General features: G+C 45.3%; 1 protein-coding gene across 1 annotated transcript; it reads right to left on the reverse strand.

Annotated features, from left to right (window-relative positions):
- Positions 1-4,111: 4,111 nt before the first annotated feature.
- On the reverse strand, positions 4,112-5,994 carry SLN (sarcolipin). The gene is made up of 2 exons (XM_014278640.3): positions 5,861-5,994; positions 4,112-4,792 (listed from the first exon to the last, which is right to left on the reverse strand). The coding sequence occupies exon 2, from the start codon at positions 4,683-4,685 to the stop codon at positions 4,590-4,592; it is 96 nt and encodes a 31-aa protein (XP_014134115.1). The 5' UTR covers positions 4,686-4,792; positions 5,861-5,994; the 3' UTR covers positions 4,112-4,589.
- Positions 5,995-18,767: the final 12,773 nt, after the last annotated feature.

Below are 18,767 nucleotides of genomic sequence, written 5' to 3' on the forward strand. Positions count from 1 at the left end.
ACATCTAAAATTAGGTAGCTATGGTCTTATCCAAAGCCCAGTAAAGTGAATGGAAAGTCCACCGCTGAACATCTGGTTCTGGGTGAGACTGATTCATCTATACTTCAATGCCAAAGTGAAAATTACCTTGTTCAGGTCAGGTCAAAGGGATGAGCAACCATTGCTTTATTTGTCATTGGCAGTTCCTGATGTGCTACACAGAGAGCCTTTAACAAAGTAGGTGGGATGGGAAACAGGGCAAGCATAATGTCACCTGGGTGATCCTCTCCCTGAGCAGGTACTGTGCTGTGTTCGTGTCCTGTGCACACTATGCATAAAGCTTATAGCAGGTCAAATGTTGATAAACATACATATATACCTATTAAAAAAAACCATATAAATACATAAATCCAAAAAAGCTTGCAGATATAAAAAGAGAGCTTACATAATACATGCTTTTCATGGTACATCATTCATAATGTGTTAGGGGACACAAAGAAGGGATAGACATCTGCAACTTTAAACATTTATGTGTTCATTAAAATAATGTAAAGTACGTAAATGCATGTAAGGAAGGATGTGAAGTAAAGATACAGAACTGAAAGGAGTGGCTGATACACCAATGTTGTCCTGCTCAACAGGCTGGAGAAATGAACCGACAGGAACCTCATGAAGTTCAACAGAAGGAAATGCCAAGTTCTGCCCTTGGGGAGAGACACCAGGACAGGCCGGGGCCAACCAGCCAGAAAGCAGCTCTGCAGAGGACGTGGGGCTCAGTGTGGACACCAAACTGACCATGAGCCATCGATGGGCCCCTTGCAGCAAGCCAAACAACCTTCTGGGATTCATCAGGCAGAGCATTACAAGTAGATCAACAGAGGAGATCCTTCCCCTCTGCTTGGCACTGGTGAGACACACCTGGAGTGGTGTGTCCAGTGCTGGTGTCCCCAGTACAAGAGAGATGTGGACATACTGGAGAGGCTCCAGCAAAGGACCATGAAGATGATAAAGGGACATAAGCATGTGACATATGAGAAAAGGCTAAGGGACCTGGGACTGTTCAGCCTGGAGGAGAGAAAGCTCAGGAGGATCTTATCAATCTATGTATGTACCTATGTATGTGGGAGGGAATGAAAACACAGCCAGACTCTTCCAGTGGTGCCCAGCAACGAGACGAGAGGCAACAGGCACAAACTGAAATGCAGGAATTACATTGAAACATAAGAAAAAGCTTTTTCACTGTGAGGGTGGTCAAGCACTGGAAGGAGGCTGGAGGAGTTAGAGCCGCTATTTACTCTAAGGTATAGTTTCAATACAATTTTTGCCTCAAATAATTTTACTGATAAACTAAAGACAAATCACTGTTAGTCCAGAAGTCCTCTGCTGTTCTTGATCTCCCTCACACTGCAAAGGGCTGGAAAACACTGGTAACATACATTACTGGAGAGCCACTTCTCCTCCAGGGCCCCTTTGGCAAGCAGGAAGATAATGGAGAGAGTTTGAGACTCAAGGGTCACACCGAACATCTACATTAAGATCCTTCAAACTGGGAAATTACGTATGTGTATTTGGCTGATGTTCTTTGACACTAATGTGCCTGTGCACCTGCACAGTGCTGGCTCTTCACGCCATCTGGCACTAACAACTGAATTGCCTTTTCTTCAGCTTTAGGCAAATGACCTAGGCAAATAATTTCTCTCATTCAAAATCTGCTTAAAAATTAGAAAAGCCTGAGAAAAGAACTTAGTCTGGTATTCTCACTTCTAGCAACATGTTTGGGATGCTTTACCTTAATCATGTTGTCAAAGTTAGATGCACCACTACTCTCAAAAAGACTGATGGCTAAAAGTTATGGATGGCTCAAATTCTACAGAATATTTTCTCAGCATTTTTCCCAAGCACAAATACAGGCTAGGGAGAGAATGGATTGAAAGCAGCCCTGAAGAGAAGAACTTGGGGGTCTTGGTGGATGAGCCAGCAATGTGCACCTGCAGACCAGAAAACCAACCGTGTCCTGGGCTGTATCAAAAGAAGCATGGCCAGCAGGTCAAGGGAGAGGATTCTGCCCCTCTACTCTGCTCTCCTGAGACCCCTCCTGGAGTACTGTGTTCAGCTCTGGGGACCCCAGCATAAGAAGGACATGGTCCTGCTGGAATGAGTCCAGAGGAGGACCATGAAGATGATCAGAGGGCTGGAGCACCTCTCCTATGAAGCCAGGCTGAGAGAGTTGGGGTTGTTCAGCCTGGAGAAGAGGAGGCTCCAGGGAGACCTTCTTAGATCAGCCTACCAGCAGCTAAAGGGGGCCTACACAAGAGCTGGAGAGGGACTTTTTACAAGGACATGTAGGGATGGGACAAGGGGGAATGGCTTTAAACTGAAAGAGGGTACATTTAGATGAGATATTAGGCAGAAGTTCTTCCCTGTGAGGGCGGTGAGGCACCGGCACAGGCTGCCCAGAGCAGCTGTGGCTGCCCCATCCCTGGCAGTGCTCAAGGCCAGGCTGGATGGGGCTGTGAGCAACCTGGTCTAGTGGGAGGTGTCCCTGCCCATGGCAGGGGGTTTGGGACTAGGTGATCTTGAAGGTCCCTTCCAACCCAAACCATTCTATGATTCTATGATTATTCCTACCTGAAAATTCCTAGGATCACCTTGAGCTGTTGCTGAACCACTTTGGGTTCCGAGAATGAAGCCTACACCTCTATTTTTCCTATTGCTAGCCTGAGATGTGCCCAAACACATCAGTTTTCTCATGACATTGCTCTCTCCTGGGAGTCACAGCCAGTGAAAGATGAGAATCTTTCATGCAAAATTATCAAGTATTCACTGTATTTAAAAATGGGGTTTTGTCCTTGTCTTTCTCCAGCCACTGCTGAGTGTCTCAGCCAAGCTTATGGACAAAAATCAACTGTGTAATTCAGTGAAAATACAACAGTATCTGGTGCAAGGTGGGCTGCAGAGAAAGGCTGTGTCCACCACTGGCAGAACTTCATTTCAATGTCTCTGTTTTCATGCAGAACAGTTGCCATCCCTAGAAATGCTGGAAGGTTTGCTCAGTTACAGCCAAAAGCAAACAAGAGGTGATTTTGATCATTTGCACTGTGGGGATTTCTGGACTGGGAGGACGAGTGGCACCAGCTTGCAGTGGAGGTGACTGCCAACCCAGATGGACAGTACAAATGACACAGGGCAATGGGTCGTTATTAGCAGCCTTTAAGCAACACACACACGTAACGAGTGGCGCTACCACAATGTATGCTGTCTTTCCTTAAATCCCAGGCCTGTGTCCCAGCTGTCACTGTCAGCACCGCTCCACCCAACCATGCCAGAGACCGGCCGTCGGTAACCTGGCACAACCCTGCAGCGTTGCCCGCTCCCTGCAGGCTTCTGGAGAGGAAGAAGACCTGTATGGGCAACATGGCACACATCTAACTGCCTTCCTACAGAAAGCTGGATTTTGTAGAAGATACCGGTTCCCTGAAGCCATTAAAATAACAGATGGGGAATGCCTAGGAGGACTCTGATTAGCGATTTCACAAACCCAGGGACTGTGGGCTTTTTCAAGCTGGCTCAAGATTTTTTAGCAGGCGATGACACCATCACAGCAACCCAGACACACTCACACCTCATCCTACGGCGGCTGAGCGCAGCCGTGCTGCGGCGCTGGCATGTGGCAGCAGACCCCGAGGGAGTGCTGCCCCGGGCAAGGCTCGCAGCAGGCGTGGGGTGCCAGCGGGCACCTACAACTGCAATTGGCCCGGATTTGTCCCTCAAGGCACTGCTCCAAGCATGGCTTGGCCAAAAGTAGCATCCTGGGAATCCCTGCCCAAAATCCAGCTTCAGAAAATAAAATTCTTGACAATGCCTCAGTAGGACAGAAGTTCTCTTTGAAGCCTGTGTCCACAGGCACCCGTGTGTATGCCACCCTGGACAGAAAAGTGATGTGAACAGCTCATTCACGTAGCTATGCACCTGTTAAGCTGCAGGATTTCCACTCTACAGCAGTTTTTTAAAAAGTACAAATAAAAATACAGGTGGGAGGAACAAGCAAACGACCAAGCTCACACAGCACACCATACCGCAGTTATCAGCAGCTCTCTCAGTGAATAGCGGTCAGGCCAGGAGATGGATAAGGAATGCTACAAAAAATGATTTTACATGTTCTTTATTTCAGTGAAATGAGCAAGCAGAAGTAGAGGTTTCACATTCCTTTCGGCTAAGCAAGTTTGTGCGTCTTTAGGCTGGTTAAGGCAGACGGTTACATTGCACACTGCAGTTTCATACCCTCGAGAACCCAACCCCGACGCCAAACAAGCCGGCACGGCAGGCAGGGGGCCACGGCATTCACAGTAGCTACCGGAGGAGACAGCCATGTCAAACAGTTCCTAAGGATCTTGCATTTTACATTTTACAGCTGCATCACTTCAGAACAAAATAATTACACCGTCACAGACCTGTCACAAACATTAGCACAGGCAACAGATATGAGAGAGTAAAAAAGATTCACAACATCCTGAATTGACTGAAAGCTGATCACAGCGGTGCGCTGCGGGTGTTACTGATGTCTGCAGAGACGCATGCTGGAATCACCTCCCAGAGCTTCTGGTTGTCTTTTACTGCTGGTAAGACTTCACAAGGAGCCACATAAGCAGTACAGTGATCAGGACAATCATGAAATTGAGGAAGAGTTCTTGCGTGGATCGCTGCATTTTTCAGGAGTAATCAGGGGAAAGCAGAGGTCAGCAGGTAGAGCGAAGGGAAAACTGCAGGGATTTGCCTGGGAGCGTCCTTGAGCTCAACCTTCAGGGTACAGGCTCTTTCAAGGAAAAAGAAAAATATGTGAAGAACAAAGGCATGAAGGTGGCAGGTTCAGCAGAACTATTTATATTGGTGTAAATAAATGTTGTTTCAGTGGCTAGAAGCTAGTGAGCACTGGGACGCTAAAAAGTAAAAGCTATCTCTGGCAGCTTATCACCTTCTTTGATTTCCAGCATTTGACAAGCAGCATTTCCAGTGTCACCCCAAAATACACTGCGCAGGGGCGAGCAGTCTGTGGAAATCAGTGTTGCTTTGTACAAGCACTTTCAAATACACAAGGCACAAGCCCCATTTATTACTTTCAACAGATGTAGATTGTAAATATACAACTGTTTAGATTTCCTTAAATTCCTATATTTGTTTGCATACTCTCATTTTTTAAAAGAAACTAGGTGCAAGCTACTATTTTATAAATACTAATAGACCTGAATTATTTATGTTACCACTAAAAGTACAAGGAGAACTTGTTAGACATTTTATTTTCTGAAGAATTTAATAAATCTTGTGAGTTAATGAACTCATGTAAGAGATGAAGTAGTACTTTCTCAAGAACCTTCTCACTTCCCTGCACTTTCAAGCTGCTATAGATCTCTTACTTCAGAAATCCCGCTCAAGTTGTATTCTGAAACTTTTCTGTTGGTTGTTTTTATTTACTTTATCACAGCAAGTTTTGAATTTTGTATGTTTTTGGAGTTCACATAGAGAAATGAGAATTCTTTAGCATGACTATCATGCACTAATCCCATGCATGCCATGTAAATAAAATAAAAACCTTGAAACAAATAAGATATAAACTCTAAACAAAGAATTACAGCCACACAACCAAAATCCCAGCAGAAAAGCCAGACTAGGCTGTAACATCTATGGTGCAAACAAGAGAAGCCCTGGGACCATACCAGCATGAAGGCAGAGAGTTTAAACAGAAACTGCTTTAGTTTGCAGATTAAACATTAAAAGCACAGTGCATGCAGTTAACAAATTCCTACATTCCCAAGTTGTTTTGCCAGCCTCCTATGTCCTTGGACAAGAGAAAATCTGACCTAATAAATAACCCAAGTTTTTCTACCTTGAGCAGGTAAATGGACCCCAGTGGTTCTGCCTCCAGACTTCGAGTCACTGCAGTTATTTCCCTCCAAACTTCTGCCTGTCTCCCACTGGGTCTGGATGCCTCGTCCCTGTGTGGGAACTAAAGTAGGCTGAGGGAGGAGAGCAACAAGTGCATTGGCAACCCGGGTGCTGACATCACCCCCAAAATATTTTAAAAGGGCTAAGCTGGGCTGCAGGATTTGGTTGAGGCTGTTTATGCAGTGGACTCTGTAGGCTGATTTGCCTCTTTTAGTTCTTCTGACGTGGTGCTGTGCTAAGAGCAGAGCTGTGTGCATCCCTTGGGAGTCAATGGGATCAGATAGAGAATTTGTTTTGGCCCATTGGTGTCTTCCACGAAGCAGGGAAAAGAAAAGGAAAGAAAGAGCCACTTGCAGAAGTCTGTGTGCAGAATTCAGCATCTCTCAAGATCATTTTCAGGGTATGGACACTGTCTACATACTTACCTTCTTAAGTACAGTGCAGCTGTTGCTGCCCTATATACCTACGGTTCCCACAGTTTCTCAAGTCCATATGCATTTAAAAGAAAGTGAATAGGAGCAAAATATTCTTTACATTTGATTACAGTCCTCTGAAATCCAGGATCATTTGCTGGATAGAAAAGTTTGGGACTAGGAGGTCTGAAAAGCACCATCCACTGCGTTAAAGTCACTGACTCACCTCCATGCTCTTCCCTCATCTCTTCCCTCATTGATTTCCAATGCTGATGTTAATGCTCCAGCTGCCTGAGCACACCGAGAAGCATTTCTGCCACCCTGCAGCACTTCTTCCCAGAAAGGGCACTGCTGCTCTGTGACCTGGATAGCTGTAATCCCCCCATCACCTTATCTTTGCCCAAGGCACTGCTAGAACTCGCTATATACATGAACAAAAACAGATGGCTATTTGTTTCCTTTAAATCGACAGAAAGAGCCTCAGCAGAGCAGGCTGGACTGGACCCGGAGCAGAGCCCGCCAGCCCTGCGCTGCCATGGGTTTCCTCCCACTGGGAGCCTTTGCTCAGATGAATGATACGAGTATTTCCACTGAAGTCAGAGGGGTGACTTCTGCAACACGGTGCTGCCAGATGAGCATGAGGATCCTGATCAGGTTTAAGTGTGTAAGGCTATCCACCACGCTGGCCTTATTCTCACTGCCAAACACCGCGTGGCATGTAGCATGCAGATTATTTACTGATTCTGATGCCTTTTTGTATATTTGTATTTGGGCACTCTGGGAGGTACTGTAGCTCAGAGTATTCAGGCTTGCTGTAATAGTCCCCCTTCACCAGCTCCCAGGTTTCTCCCTTTGCACCGGTGTGAGCACGTCACAGTGCGATGCCCCCGGTGTGGGAGGCCAGCTGGCTGGCAACCGACCTGATAAAAAACACAACAAAACAAATAGCTGTAGGTAACCAAGGGGAGTGGAGGGGGGGGTTGCTTGGGTTTTGCTGGGTGACCTCCCTGAATAGTCTTTGCAGGCAATCACTGGAGGTAGGAGGGTGACCTACAGAACCACAAAAGTCTTCCCTTTTGTTGGCTTGACTGCTTTGCCACTGCCCTCCTAGACACTCAGGCAGCACATTCAGAAAAACCAACATGCTGTGTGGGAGTCTAGTGCTAAAATGCATAGATGAAAGGCTTAACCCATACCTCATCCAGGAGTTAGATGCCTAAATATATTTGTGGGGTCCCATAGCAATGCATGTTCTGCTGGGCTGTGCCTCCAAAGCCCATCCTCTCAAGAAAAACTTGGGCAAACCTGTCCCACACTTACAGGGAATTTGGGAAATCCAGATTCAAAATGTTTCCCCCAGCATGAGGGAAGCAGAGTGAATGTCTGCCATGAACCTGCCCTAGGCTATCCCCTTCCCTGGCATATTCTGAAGCAGAAATCTCTTTGATTGAGTGGCTAATCCACTTCACCTTGAATCACACAAATATCCACCAGGAAAAGGGTGAAGCATTTGAGTGCATTGATTCTCATTGTTAAATATTGCATATCTGCACTCAAATATTCCCCTTGGGCTATGCATCTTGGCGATCTTGGGGTTTATTTTACCCTTTGCCAACAGAAAACACAAAAAGTCTCTTTCTCTAACTGGTATTCCTCGGCTCTGGTCCCCAGGCCTGTATCTGCACTTTCTGCTTTGTCCCAGCTCACCTCCTTCTTCTTGGACTTCATCCATGACAGCTAGAAAGCTTCCCTTCTTCAAAACAGGGAAACAGTGCTATAAATGTCGTTTAATAACGCACACTATAAATGCCCTAACTCCTCCCTACAGGCACAGATGCTTCCATCATTTTTTGTGCTGAGGATCTTATAAGAGACCATGGAAGAGCACACAGGATCGTGAAAATTCATTAATGGATCAGAACAAAGGTTCATGTAATGAACATACTGACTGGTAGGGAAATCTGGGGAAAGCATATAGGAATACAATGAATGTAACATGATCTTTGCCTGGATATCCTCAAAGTTCTGGGATTCAGCCTATTGGGATTGCTAGACTGGGACTTCAAACAGGGTTGGGTTAATGGCTCTTGCTCGTATTGTCAGGGCATCCCTTCAACACAAGGGTCTGCTCCTGCAGCTGTGATGGCTCGTTCTGTGAATAGTTCTAGACCAGGCAACTTGTTCATAGTTGAGCTTCTCTACACAGCACCCTACATACTTCCAGCATTACAAAAATGGAATAGCAAATTCAAATATTCCATATAGCAGAGAAAGTAACTTTCCTCAATCTATCAGCAATATGAAGGCAGCTCAGTTGCTAAAACTGAGGCCAGCTAGCTAAGAAAAAGGTTTTGATTGACAGAGCTAGTCCCCAGTAACTTTAGAAGAGCCAAATTATGTTACATTTACTTTTGATGTCATCTGACAGAATGTTCCTATATATTTTTACATACACATATAAACACTTGTGAGGAAAAAAAGGACTTAGCACTGAACAGGGGGTCCAATAAACACCCCTGCGCTGAGGAATGTGCCTGGATGTTAACTGTAAATCCAACCAGTCTCCGGACATCTGATTTCAATACATCGTAGATTAGTTTGCAGCTGCCAGAGGCTGAAATTTGTGCCCCACCCCCAAAAAACCCATACTCTTACTGTTTACGAACGAATTGCCCAAAGACCTTAAAGGCCAGATCTTTAAAAGGATGAATTATTCAACCAAGTGATTTAGTACTGATTGGGATAGCAGAAAGAAGAGAAAGAGAATGAACTAAATGGTTTTACTTTAAATGCTAACCCAGAGGTTTAAATACTGTGCCAAATATTTTTCTCATTGGCACTTTTATTTTTTCTTCTTTTTCTGATGGATCTGGATGTTCTCAGCTTTCACGTGGCCCGTGCCAAAGCTCCCTCTTCATGCCTTGCATGCTCAAACTTAAGGCTCTAGTCTATATTTAAAGTTGCTGTGACTGTCTCAAGTTCTTCCCAGCCTACTAATCAAGTAGCACATAATCTTTTAAAACCTTTCTTACATAATTAGAGCAGATTGTGTTCATTTCTGCACTCATCATTACCTTTCTCATTAAGTGCAGTATGCATTTTTTTTAATCTGCTAATAATTGTTTAATTTCATAATTGGCACCTACTCTCCAGTGCAATCACAAGTATCTTCTTAGAAAACCCCCTCGAAGCACTGATGTGTTATCTGTATGGACCCAAGTTTGCAGCAATGTACTGTACTTGTAATCACAGTATGTATTTCACAGATAACTATAACTTCTTTCTATGGGAACTGAAGATAAACAATGCTTAAGACTCCTCATCAGATCTCAAATATGATGAGTTATAGGACTACTAAACAGGCACCATCACTCCATGAAAAGCTGAAGTTGTACAAAGGAGCCTGATTATTGCCACATCTTGGTTTTAGGATTCTGTAGCAGGATCCCACCTGCCAGGAAGGCATAAGACCCACGGCTCTCGGCATGATGGCTGCATGGCTATGTGAGCCTCCCACAGAACCAGTCAGCACAGGCTCCCTGAAGAGGGTTAGTGAAGGAAAACCAGGCACTTACTACATGCAAGTCATCTGCCTATTGTAGATGTCTGCTGTAGGGCCAGCCTCCCTAAACTCCACAGATCACACTGACTACATCCAAAGGGAGTTTTAGGGGGCCTACCTGAGTTCCGAAGAAGAGGATTCACACCAGCCATGGGGTGAGTAGGCAGTTTCTTGAGTTAGCTGATAGAAGATACTGTGGGTCAAAGCAAGTCTTAAACACTGTCATCATTTGAGAGCCAGGTACGTGTCTTGGGGCTGCAGAGAGACACCACAGTCCGCTTGGTGGGTTTAGCTTTCCCTCTGAGCTAAGCTTTTTAGCATTTTATTTTGAAAGCTAAACAGGTTGGCACTGCTGAGGTCCTTCCTCAATGCAAGGAATAGGACTCTTCATCTCCAAAACCAGCAGTGCGTGGTGTTCCTGCCCAGAGATGCCATGTATTATTCCTATGTAGACTTGCCTGTGCAGCAGATCAGGAGGGTCTGACAGACAGTTCTATGACATTTACATTAGAATCAGTATGCTCTTTGGGACTTTCTGAAGTGTAAAACAAAACTGAAGGTCCCAAAATGGGCAGGGACATCGGATCAGCAGAAGCAAAGGAGAAATCGTTAGATACTCAGAGCACCCAATCACAAAAGTAGTTATTAACTGCATTTGCATTCATCTCACCATCTACAGCAAACTAGATGCTTTGAACAAATCCTCAGATGCCACTGGCATAATTACTTCAAACCCCAGCAAACCATACCTCCATTTCCCAAGCAGGACTGCTGGGACAGACACACATGGGATGTGAAGATCTGGATTGAGTGCTGTTCTCCCTCAAGGCAGCTGGGAAAATGACTGCACAGCAGCAGAGGTACAAGGTAGAGAGTAAACTGCCTGCCACTGCTGGTCTTCCAGGTCTTAGGGAGCTTAGTGAGAAAAAAATGTAAGCACCTACGGATAGTGTCTCCAGGATGAGACTGTGCCACAGCAAGGATCTTGAGGACTTATATTCTGGGTGTGGAAGGCAGAAGCAGAACATCTTGCCCCATATTGTTGGTGTTTGCTGCTCATCAATCTTGCCCTAGCAATCACTGGTAATATTGGTGAATAAGATTTCCAAATTTTAACGATCACAGCACTCTCTCCTAAAATCTTTCATTCATGTTAAGGTTTGTTTCACACTGACTTGTTAGCAAGCCTGATCCTCAAAAGGAACACAATAGGGAATGGGTGGCAGGCAGGGAATAATCAGTATTTTCCAGTGTTTGATGGGTGGGATTAATCTCTTCAAATATCAATATCACACTACAGTCAGTGGGGAGAAAGAGTCTTCCAACTAGCAATGTCATAAAATAGACATTTACAGTTCTCTGGAAGATATTTACCTTTTTATCTCCACAGTTGTGCAACATGAATATGACCATAAAAGTCCAGCATACCAATGAAAAATGTTTCAGAGAAGTTTACAGTAACCAAAGTATGGGCCACAAGTCACATGAACGTTTACGATTGTTGCCAGGTCATAGTCCCTTGTTCTCTGTCATAGTTCATTTATTTTTAGACTTCTTCTTATAGTATTTTTATCAGGCTTACTTTAGTGTTTTCGGGTTTAGCTTTATTAATTTTAGACTTCATAATAAGCCTCAAACAGAAGATACTCCTCTTATTTCTATACAAAATTTCCAACTGGGCAAAAGCTGCAGTACTGTGAGCCAAACTACAAATCCATGTGGTAATGCATTTAGACTAATGAAAGATCATGTGCAGCCCTGAACACAACAGAGAAAGAAGACAACTTGAAATTACTTCTAAGGCACCACAAATGAGAGGTAAGACAAGAAGGATAAAGAGAGGGGAGACCTCAATTTTAGTCTTTTATAGCTGGCTGTCTCCAAACTACTTTAAATGTCAGGTCAAGAGTGAAGAAAACATCAATTCACCTGCAACAGCAGTGACCCAGGCACCCCAGGAACAATCAAGAGAGTAAATATCATTTAGGAGATTAAACATCAGAGGTGAAACAATGCAAAAATGCTGTAGAAAGTTAGACAAAATGGATATATTTTACATCTTAGCTTGTATGTGCTCCCACATGTTCTGCATGGAGCTGAATTCTGGGACACTGCCTTCATCGTTCACTGGATTTTAAGGAAAAGTATTAAAAGGCAACTTCTCCCCTGATTAGACCTTGCAGTTAATGAGTTTTCCTGGAAGATAACTAAAAGCCAGCAGGGGATTCATGGCCATGCACTGGGATATGCTCTCACCGCACTCACTTGTCTGGTCAGTACTGGTGGAGAGGCTTTTGAGCTTAACCATCTGTAAAGCTAATTTCAGCAATCAGAGTCGAGGTCACAGCGATGCAGATTACTGTGGCCACACTCTTCCACACTGTTAGAGCTTAAAACATGCTGCTGTATGGAGCTGCAGTATGGGCAGACAGAGCAGACAGATGCATGGTAAATCCCTGCAGCTACGGACCCCTGCATTGCCAAGAGCTTCAGGAGCAGAGCAGTCACCACCTTGGCCACATCCATAAAAGTTCCTTATTGCGATGGATGCCATTTCTGCCGTTTATGCTTGAAGCAGCAGACTTCTGCTCACAGGTACAAGGTGTTAAGGGAACAGAGGAAAAATCTAGTCAGCATTTGTTCAAATTAAAAACAATCTGCAAACTAGTAAAGAAATACATGAGAGAGATTGATGGTAGAAGCTGCAGCAGGAGAACACATTCAAATCAGAAATGCAATCAATTTTTTTTTGGACTCAGTTCTGAGTCATGGAGGAAATTTCTACAGGTGGTAGAGGAAAGACTTTGATGCATCTGCGTCAGAGGCATAGGCAGAGAAGTGCAGTTTTCTATACTCAGGCTTTAATGTCCAATGCTCTTGCATCAAGGCTATTTGATCCCCTTGTAGCTATCAATGTTCTGGAAGTCTGCAGCAAAAGGTCCAGCCATCCTGAAACAGGAATGGACACAAAGCAACAAGGGTGGCTGTGAACTTACAGCCTGGTAACTGGTTGTATAAGCAAAGACAGGGTGCTTGTCTCTGCAAAAAAGGGGCGAGTTACTGTAAAGTTATTTCTGAGTAGGAGTTTCACCATGAGCTGCCGCTGATGCCACGCAAGTTCTCCCCTTACTCTGCCCCAGAGTGAGGTGTCTGTGTGCTCACAGCCTGGCTTAGTTCTCCTACATGAAAAGAAGTGAGTCTTTAATAAACTATGTCCTGGCACCATGTAGAAACACAATTTTTATCTCTGTGAACAACCATATCAGCACTACTGCTATGTGAGAAACTTTCAGCTCTAAATCATACCGGTGTTGTGCGAGTTCTTAAATCTCTGGAGTCATTTATAAGGCAGCCTGTAAATACTCCCTGCAAGGAAGGTTTGCCTTAGTTACTAGGTAGCCACCAGCTGTTGTGCCAACACACCCTGGTACTTCAGCTGACCACATTTGTGTGGTTTTACAGTGCTATGGGCTCATTAGCCTGTTTCTGGAAGCTGACAGCCCAGCTCTGCTGCAACATGCAAGCTGCATGGCGGTGCAGTGCGTGGTCCCTCCTTCTCTGTGGGAGAAGACGCTCCATGTTTACCACAGAACAACAAACAGACATGCCATGGAGCAAGTGCTGCATTTCAAGAAAGCAGCACTCAGACTCAGGAGAAAAATCTCCTCAGACAGATAATATCCTGCCCAAATGCTCATGACAAAGCTGTGGCAGCCACAGAGAAATGTTAAACATTTCTGGTTGGCTGTAAAGACCCAGAGAGGGGTATGCCCCCATGGGGTGCTGGGGGCTGCCCTGATGGATAGGGACTATTGAAGAGAGTGCTGCAGTGGACCAGCCTGTGCACACACTATCTGTGTACTAGGAACGGGGGTGTGTGTGGGGGTGTGTGTGGGGGGGTGTGTGTGGGTGGGTGTGGGTGTGGGTGTGTGGGGGTGTGGGTGTGGGTGGGTGGGTGTGGGTGTGTGTGGGTGTGTGTGGGTGTGTGTGGGTGTGTGTGGGTGTGGGTGTATGTGTGGGTGTGGGTGTGGGTGTGGGTGTGGGTGTATGTGTGGGTGTGGGTGTGGGGGTGGGTGTGTGGGTGGGTGTGGGTGTGGGTGTGGGGGTGTGTGTGTGTGTGTGTCTGTGTCTGTGTGTGTGTGTCTGTGTCTGTGTCTGTGTCTGTGTCTGTGTGTGTCTGTGTGTCTGTGTGTGTCTGTGTGTGTGTGTGTGTCTGTGTCTGTGTGTCTGTGTGTGTCTGTGTGTGTGTGTGTGTGTGTCTGTGTGTCTGTGTGTGTCTGTGTGTGTCTGTGTGTGTCTGTGTGTGTCTGTGTGTGTCTGTGTGTGTGTGTGTGTAAACAGATCTTTTGACAGCCCCACCTGAGTCCAGCCAAGGGAAAACTCTGAAATTCTGGCTAAACCTTGGCCAAACTGCGCCCACAGATACCATTGGGAAGCCAAATAAGCAACAAAACTTCTGTGTGATGCTCTACCTGTTAATATGAGCTTTCATTCCCTCCCATTCTCACCACTTTACAAATGCCAACAGCAAACTGTGAGAAAATGATGCAGCTTGATTCAATTTAAAAACAAACAAACAAACAAACCAAAACCCAAAACAAACAAGAAAACCCAAACCACAAAACACCATGGTGGGACATCACCCCCTCAGCTAAAAGATCATCAGGAAGTAACTACCAGCAGTGGGCAGTTTACATAGTCCAGCATCTGCCTTGAGAAGACAAGAGAGCCCATCCCTGGCAACATGGAAAGGAATTGGTGTCCTTCCCTAGGGACACCCAGAGCAGCATTTGAACAGAACCAGCAAGCTGAAGCCATAGCCTGGAACCTGCCTAGGGGGGCGGGGGAATAAAAACAGATAGAAATCACCTGCCCTTCTTCTGGAATTATGAAGCTCAGAGGCACAAGGGAAGCAGCATACTTCCAGCCAGGAACCACCAAAAGGAAGCCTGGGGGCCCGCAAACAGAATGTGTGGAGGAGAGCTCTGGGTCCAGCCCATGACTGGTAGGAAACCACACTAAGCTGGGTATCTGTATCAGAACCAGGAATATAGTTTAATTTAAACAAAAAAAGACACTTATCTCTATAAATGCTTCATAGCATGAGCCCTGGTGTGAGTTTTGTTTAGCAGTCATCAGTTAGATTCTGGATACTGTAGACAAGAACCCTCAGTTACTCAGACGATGCCTGGGACAGGGGGAAGCTGACAGGGTTGGAAGTCCTCATGCTTTTGCAAGATTTAGGTGTGCTTTAAAAATGTAAAGGGGTGTAATGAACAGATAAACTGCTACTAAACAGTATCTAAAATTTGTCTCTGATGGCCCACCACACCCACAAGGATCCTCTGTAGAGAGATGCCAACACTCACATTTCTGTTTTATTGAGCCAAATACAAGGCTAGTATTAATTAGCCTGACACCAATGAGAAAAGCCACAATCCTCATATTAAAACATTTTTTTTCCATGAACCAAAACCAAGTGAGAGACACTCCTCAGGACAAGCAGCATTGTTTTTGTGGGTTTGAGGCCATTGGAGGAGCTCTGGCATGATTAATGCTGCATTTGTAGCATTTGTTTTTCAAATTGCCCACATCCAGCATTCCAATGAGCAGCTGAGTTGGGTTTGCATAACAGTACCAAGTAACTGCAGCAACCCAAATAAATCATTGATTCCTGAGAAAAGTATGAACTGCAATAGCAAACATTATCTTAATTTAAGTAGCCATGTTCTAATCTGTTTTCCCTCCTACCCAGGTTAGCACAGTACTAGTCAGCCCGTGAAAGGTCTCATCCGTCTCTCACTGAATTCAAGAGGAATCTTGCTATTGGTTTTAGCCAGGGCTGGACTGAGCCCTAAGCACATGGTGACATTGCCTTGTGTTCTTTAGGACAGACAGAGCTAATAAGGGCTGCAGTGACAGGATGGGAAGGGGAGGCAGGAGCAGATCCCCACTCAGCACTGATTCACTCTTCATCTTTGAGGTGTTTATATGCAGCCAAAGAGAGTCAAGAGGTCTCTAATGACTTTCTAATCACATCAGGCATTGACCCTGGGCGAGTGGAATGAAATCGGAAAAGAACCAGGGCTCAAGACAATGCAGACCAGAGTTTTGTATCTAACTAGTGAAAAGAAATCATTAATCTTTCTCAATACACTATACTATTATGGAACAATTGAGAAGTCAGACATAGATACTCTCAACAATCCAGCAACCCTCTCCATCTCCACGACCCAGAGGTTTGCTCCAGGCTACCAAATGCAGCTGAGCTTTAGGGACTGTCAGGTTCTAACCTAGAAAAAAAAAAAGTCTGAACAGCCAAATTGTGGAACAGCCCAAACCAGCACCCTTGGTCTGGGTTTCCCCAGTTTTCTGTTGCTTGGTCAAAATCCACATCCATTATAATTAGCCATTTGGAGGTTGCTCTCCCAATCTGTTTTGCTAGACATATGTTTGTCTGGGCTCTTTGCAAGACAAGTGTTAAGAGCAAACGACAACTTTTAACAGGACCACTGGCCAGTAACATATTGGGAGCAAAGTCTTTTGACATTAGATAGCTACAACACTAAGTAAGCTTCCTCATTTGTTTGTGATAAACATTCCTTGCCCTTGTCTTGGTAATCACACTTTGTGCGTCACTGATGAACAGTTAGATCCACTTTTTGCTTTCTACAAAAACAATTAACACATCTCAGCATGAGCAGATGGAGGCTTCGTTACCTGAGGGTATACAACTGCAGACAGCAGCAAGTGAGCAGTGTATAGACGCCTACATTTGTGCCTACAGACTTGAGTGTGATATGGCTAAGGGAAAAGAAAAGGACATGAACTCCCTGCTCAGTTATCATACCTTTCCATGGGAGGATCATACCTTCCACTAACGCTTTATCATTCATTCCCTGCTCTGAAACAGGAAACTGTGTTTTACCCTCCCAAGGCTTGGTTAGGCAACCACTAACACCAAACCTGGGCACTACCAAACCAGCCGTCAGCATGACCCTCTCTGGATCAGGCCATGAACATAACCCTGCAGCTGTGAACAGCTGACCTGCCAGTATGCAGCTAGTGTTTATGGCAGCTGGAGCCACGCACCCCACCTTCCCTCCATCCTTGGGTGCACTGCTTGGTGCTAGCCACCTTGCATGGTACAAATGCTTGCACAGGTGGTTATGAGGTGCTCTGCTTGAAAGTGCTGTGTTGAAAGCATTGGCTGAATGCACCTCTGGCATCTGCCCCTCTGAAGTCTCTTCCAGCTCTTCTTGACTGGAAGAGGTGTTATCTGCCATCTGCCAGACCTTTGTGGATCACAGGAGGTGCTTTCCAGGTAGGAGGTCTGGCTAAACTAGAGGCAAGTGTGAATTCCTTGTTGTACTCTTCTCTGCAAGAGAGGGTCAGGGACACAGATCAGTACGCTGTTTGGCTTGGTTTCATGATATTAACAAAATCAGTACTTTGCCCGTAGGACCTAGCTACCATCTGACACCTAATAGACCACTCAGGCTGGATGACATGACATTGACCTGTGTCAACCCTGACTAACAAAAGTATCTCTTAATCCAGCAGGAACAGCCAGGGAACCATGCTCTGATCCTCTGCAGAGCTGCTGTGGGCTCGCTACGCTCTTGGGGAGAAGTGGCAATGTGTGCCAGGTCAGACAACAAACCCATTATCCCATGAAACATTACAGGGATGTTGCTTCATTATCTTGAGCTAAAGTTCAGGTTTTCCACCCCAGCACACTGCCCAGGGTTGGTGGTGTTGATGATTACCTGGGCAATAAGGGCATGCGAACCTTGCTAGCTCATGTTGTTTTCTGTGTGCAGCCCTCCTTGTAATAAGAAATGGTTGGTTCTGTGCCAATTATTTTCTGAGGTTTGCCAGCATATGGCTTGGGTATGACCAGCCTGAGAGAAGGGGAGGTGCTGGGGAAATGTCAGCCAAGGAGCAATGGACAAATCTGTGTGTGTGTGTGTGTGTGTGTGTGTACAAGCGGGGGCAGGATGCAAGGGATACTCTGAGCCAAGGAGCTTGCTTGCTTCTCTCCCCACCGGAGGCATGACTCTGCATGCCCTTGCCTGCCTACTCTCTCCCAAGGCATTTGACTTGGAAGAAAAAGAAAGTCTTGTGCTGGCAGTGCCCTGAGAAAGCAAGTGCATTAAACTTGGTTGCAAGGAAAAGTGGCCAAGGAGAGGCCTATTAGCCCTATTCAGATTCAGGGGAAATGGTGACAGAGAAGTCACAATATCTTAGAAAACACCGTTGGGCTCAAAATAGTTGTGAAGAGGTCAGTAGGACTCAGGGACCACATGCAGTGAGAACAGGGGTGAACATACCTGGAGACAGATGCAGGGGACAGACCTTTCTGCATCCAGCCACAAATATTTTTGAACAAGATTGACCACACCATCAGTTTTCACTTGGTCAGCAGTGGTACCGAAACTGGGATTTACCATTCTGTCTGGTCAGGGCTAGTGCTTCTGGTTGTACTGCACTAGCCAAGCGAAGCAGAGCCAGTTTGGAAACACCAGGGAAATACACACAATTTTGGGCAGAAAATCGCAAATAAAAACATAATTGTATAATTTGTTGGGTTTTACCAACTAATCTCAAAATCCCTTCTTCAGCAGAAATTCAGACTATTACAGATTTAAAAATGCAGTAGGCGAGAGCGCAAAAAGCCCACCCCAGTTTCAGCCTGCAGAGACTGTTTCTAAAATCAGGGTTACTGGGGCTGCTTTCCTTCCCTCAAAACACTCCTCTGTTCTTCAGTCCATAAACACTCAGCCCAGATCCAGGTTATCTTAGTTGTTCGGGCTATGAATTTCATAAATGCCTTTGGCACTTTAGTAACACATGCCTGTAAAATAACTGTA

Source organism: Falco cherrug, chromosome 2 (assembly GCF_023634085.1).
Source record: "Falco cherrug isolate bFalChe1 chromosome 2, bFalChe1.pri, whole genome shotgun sequence".
In the NCBI taxonomy this organism is placed as follows: domain Eukaryota; kingdom Metazoa; phylum Chordata; class Aves; order Falconiformes; family Falconidae; genus Falco; species Falco cherrug.

Excerpts from the sequence above, each read along its gene's own strand:
- SLN (XM_014278640.3), bottom strand. The coding sequence starts at position 4,685 with ATGCAGCGATCCACGCAAGAACTCTTCCTCAATTTCATGATTGTCCTG.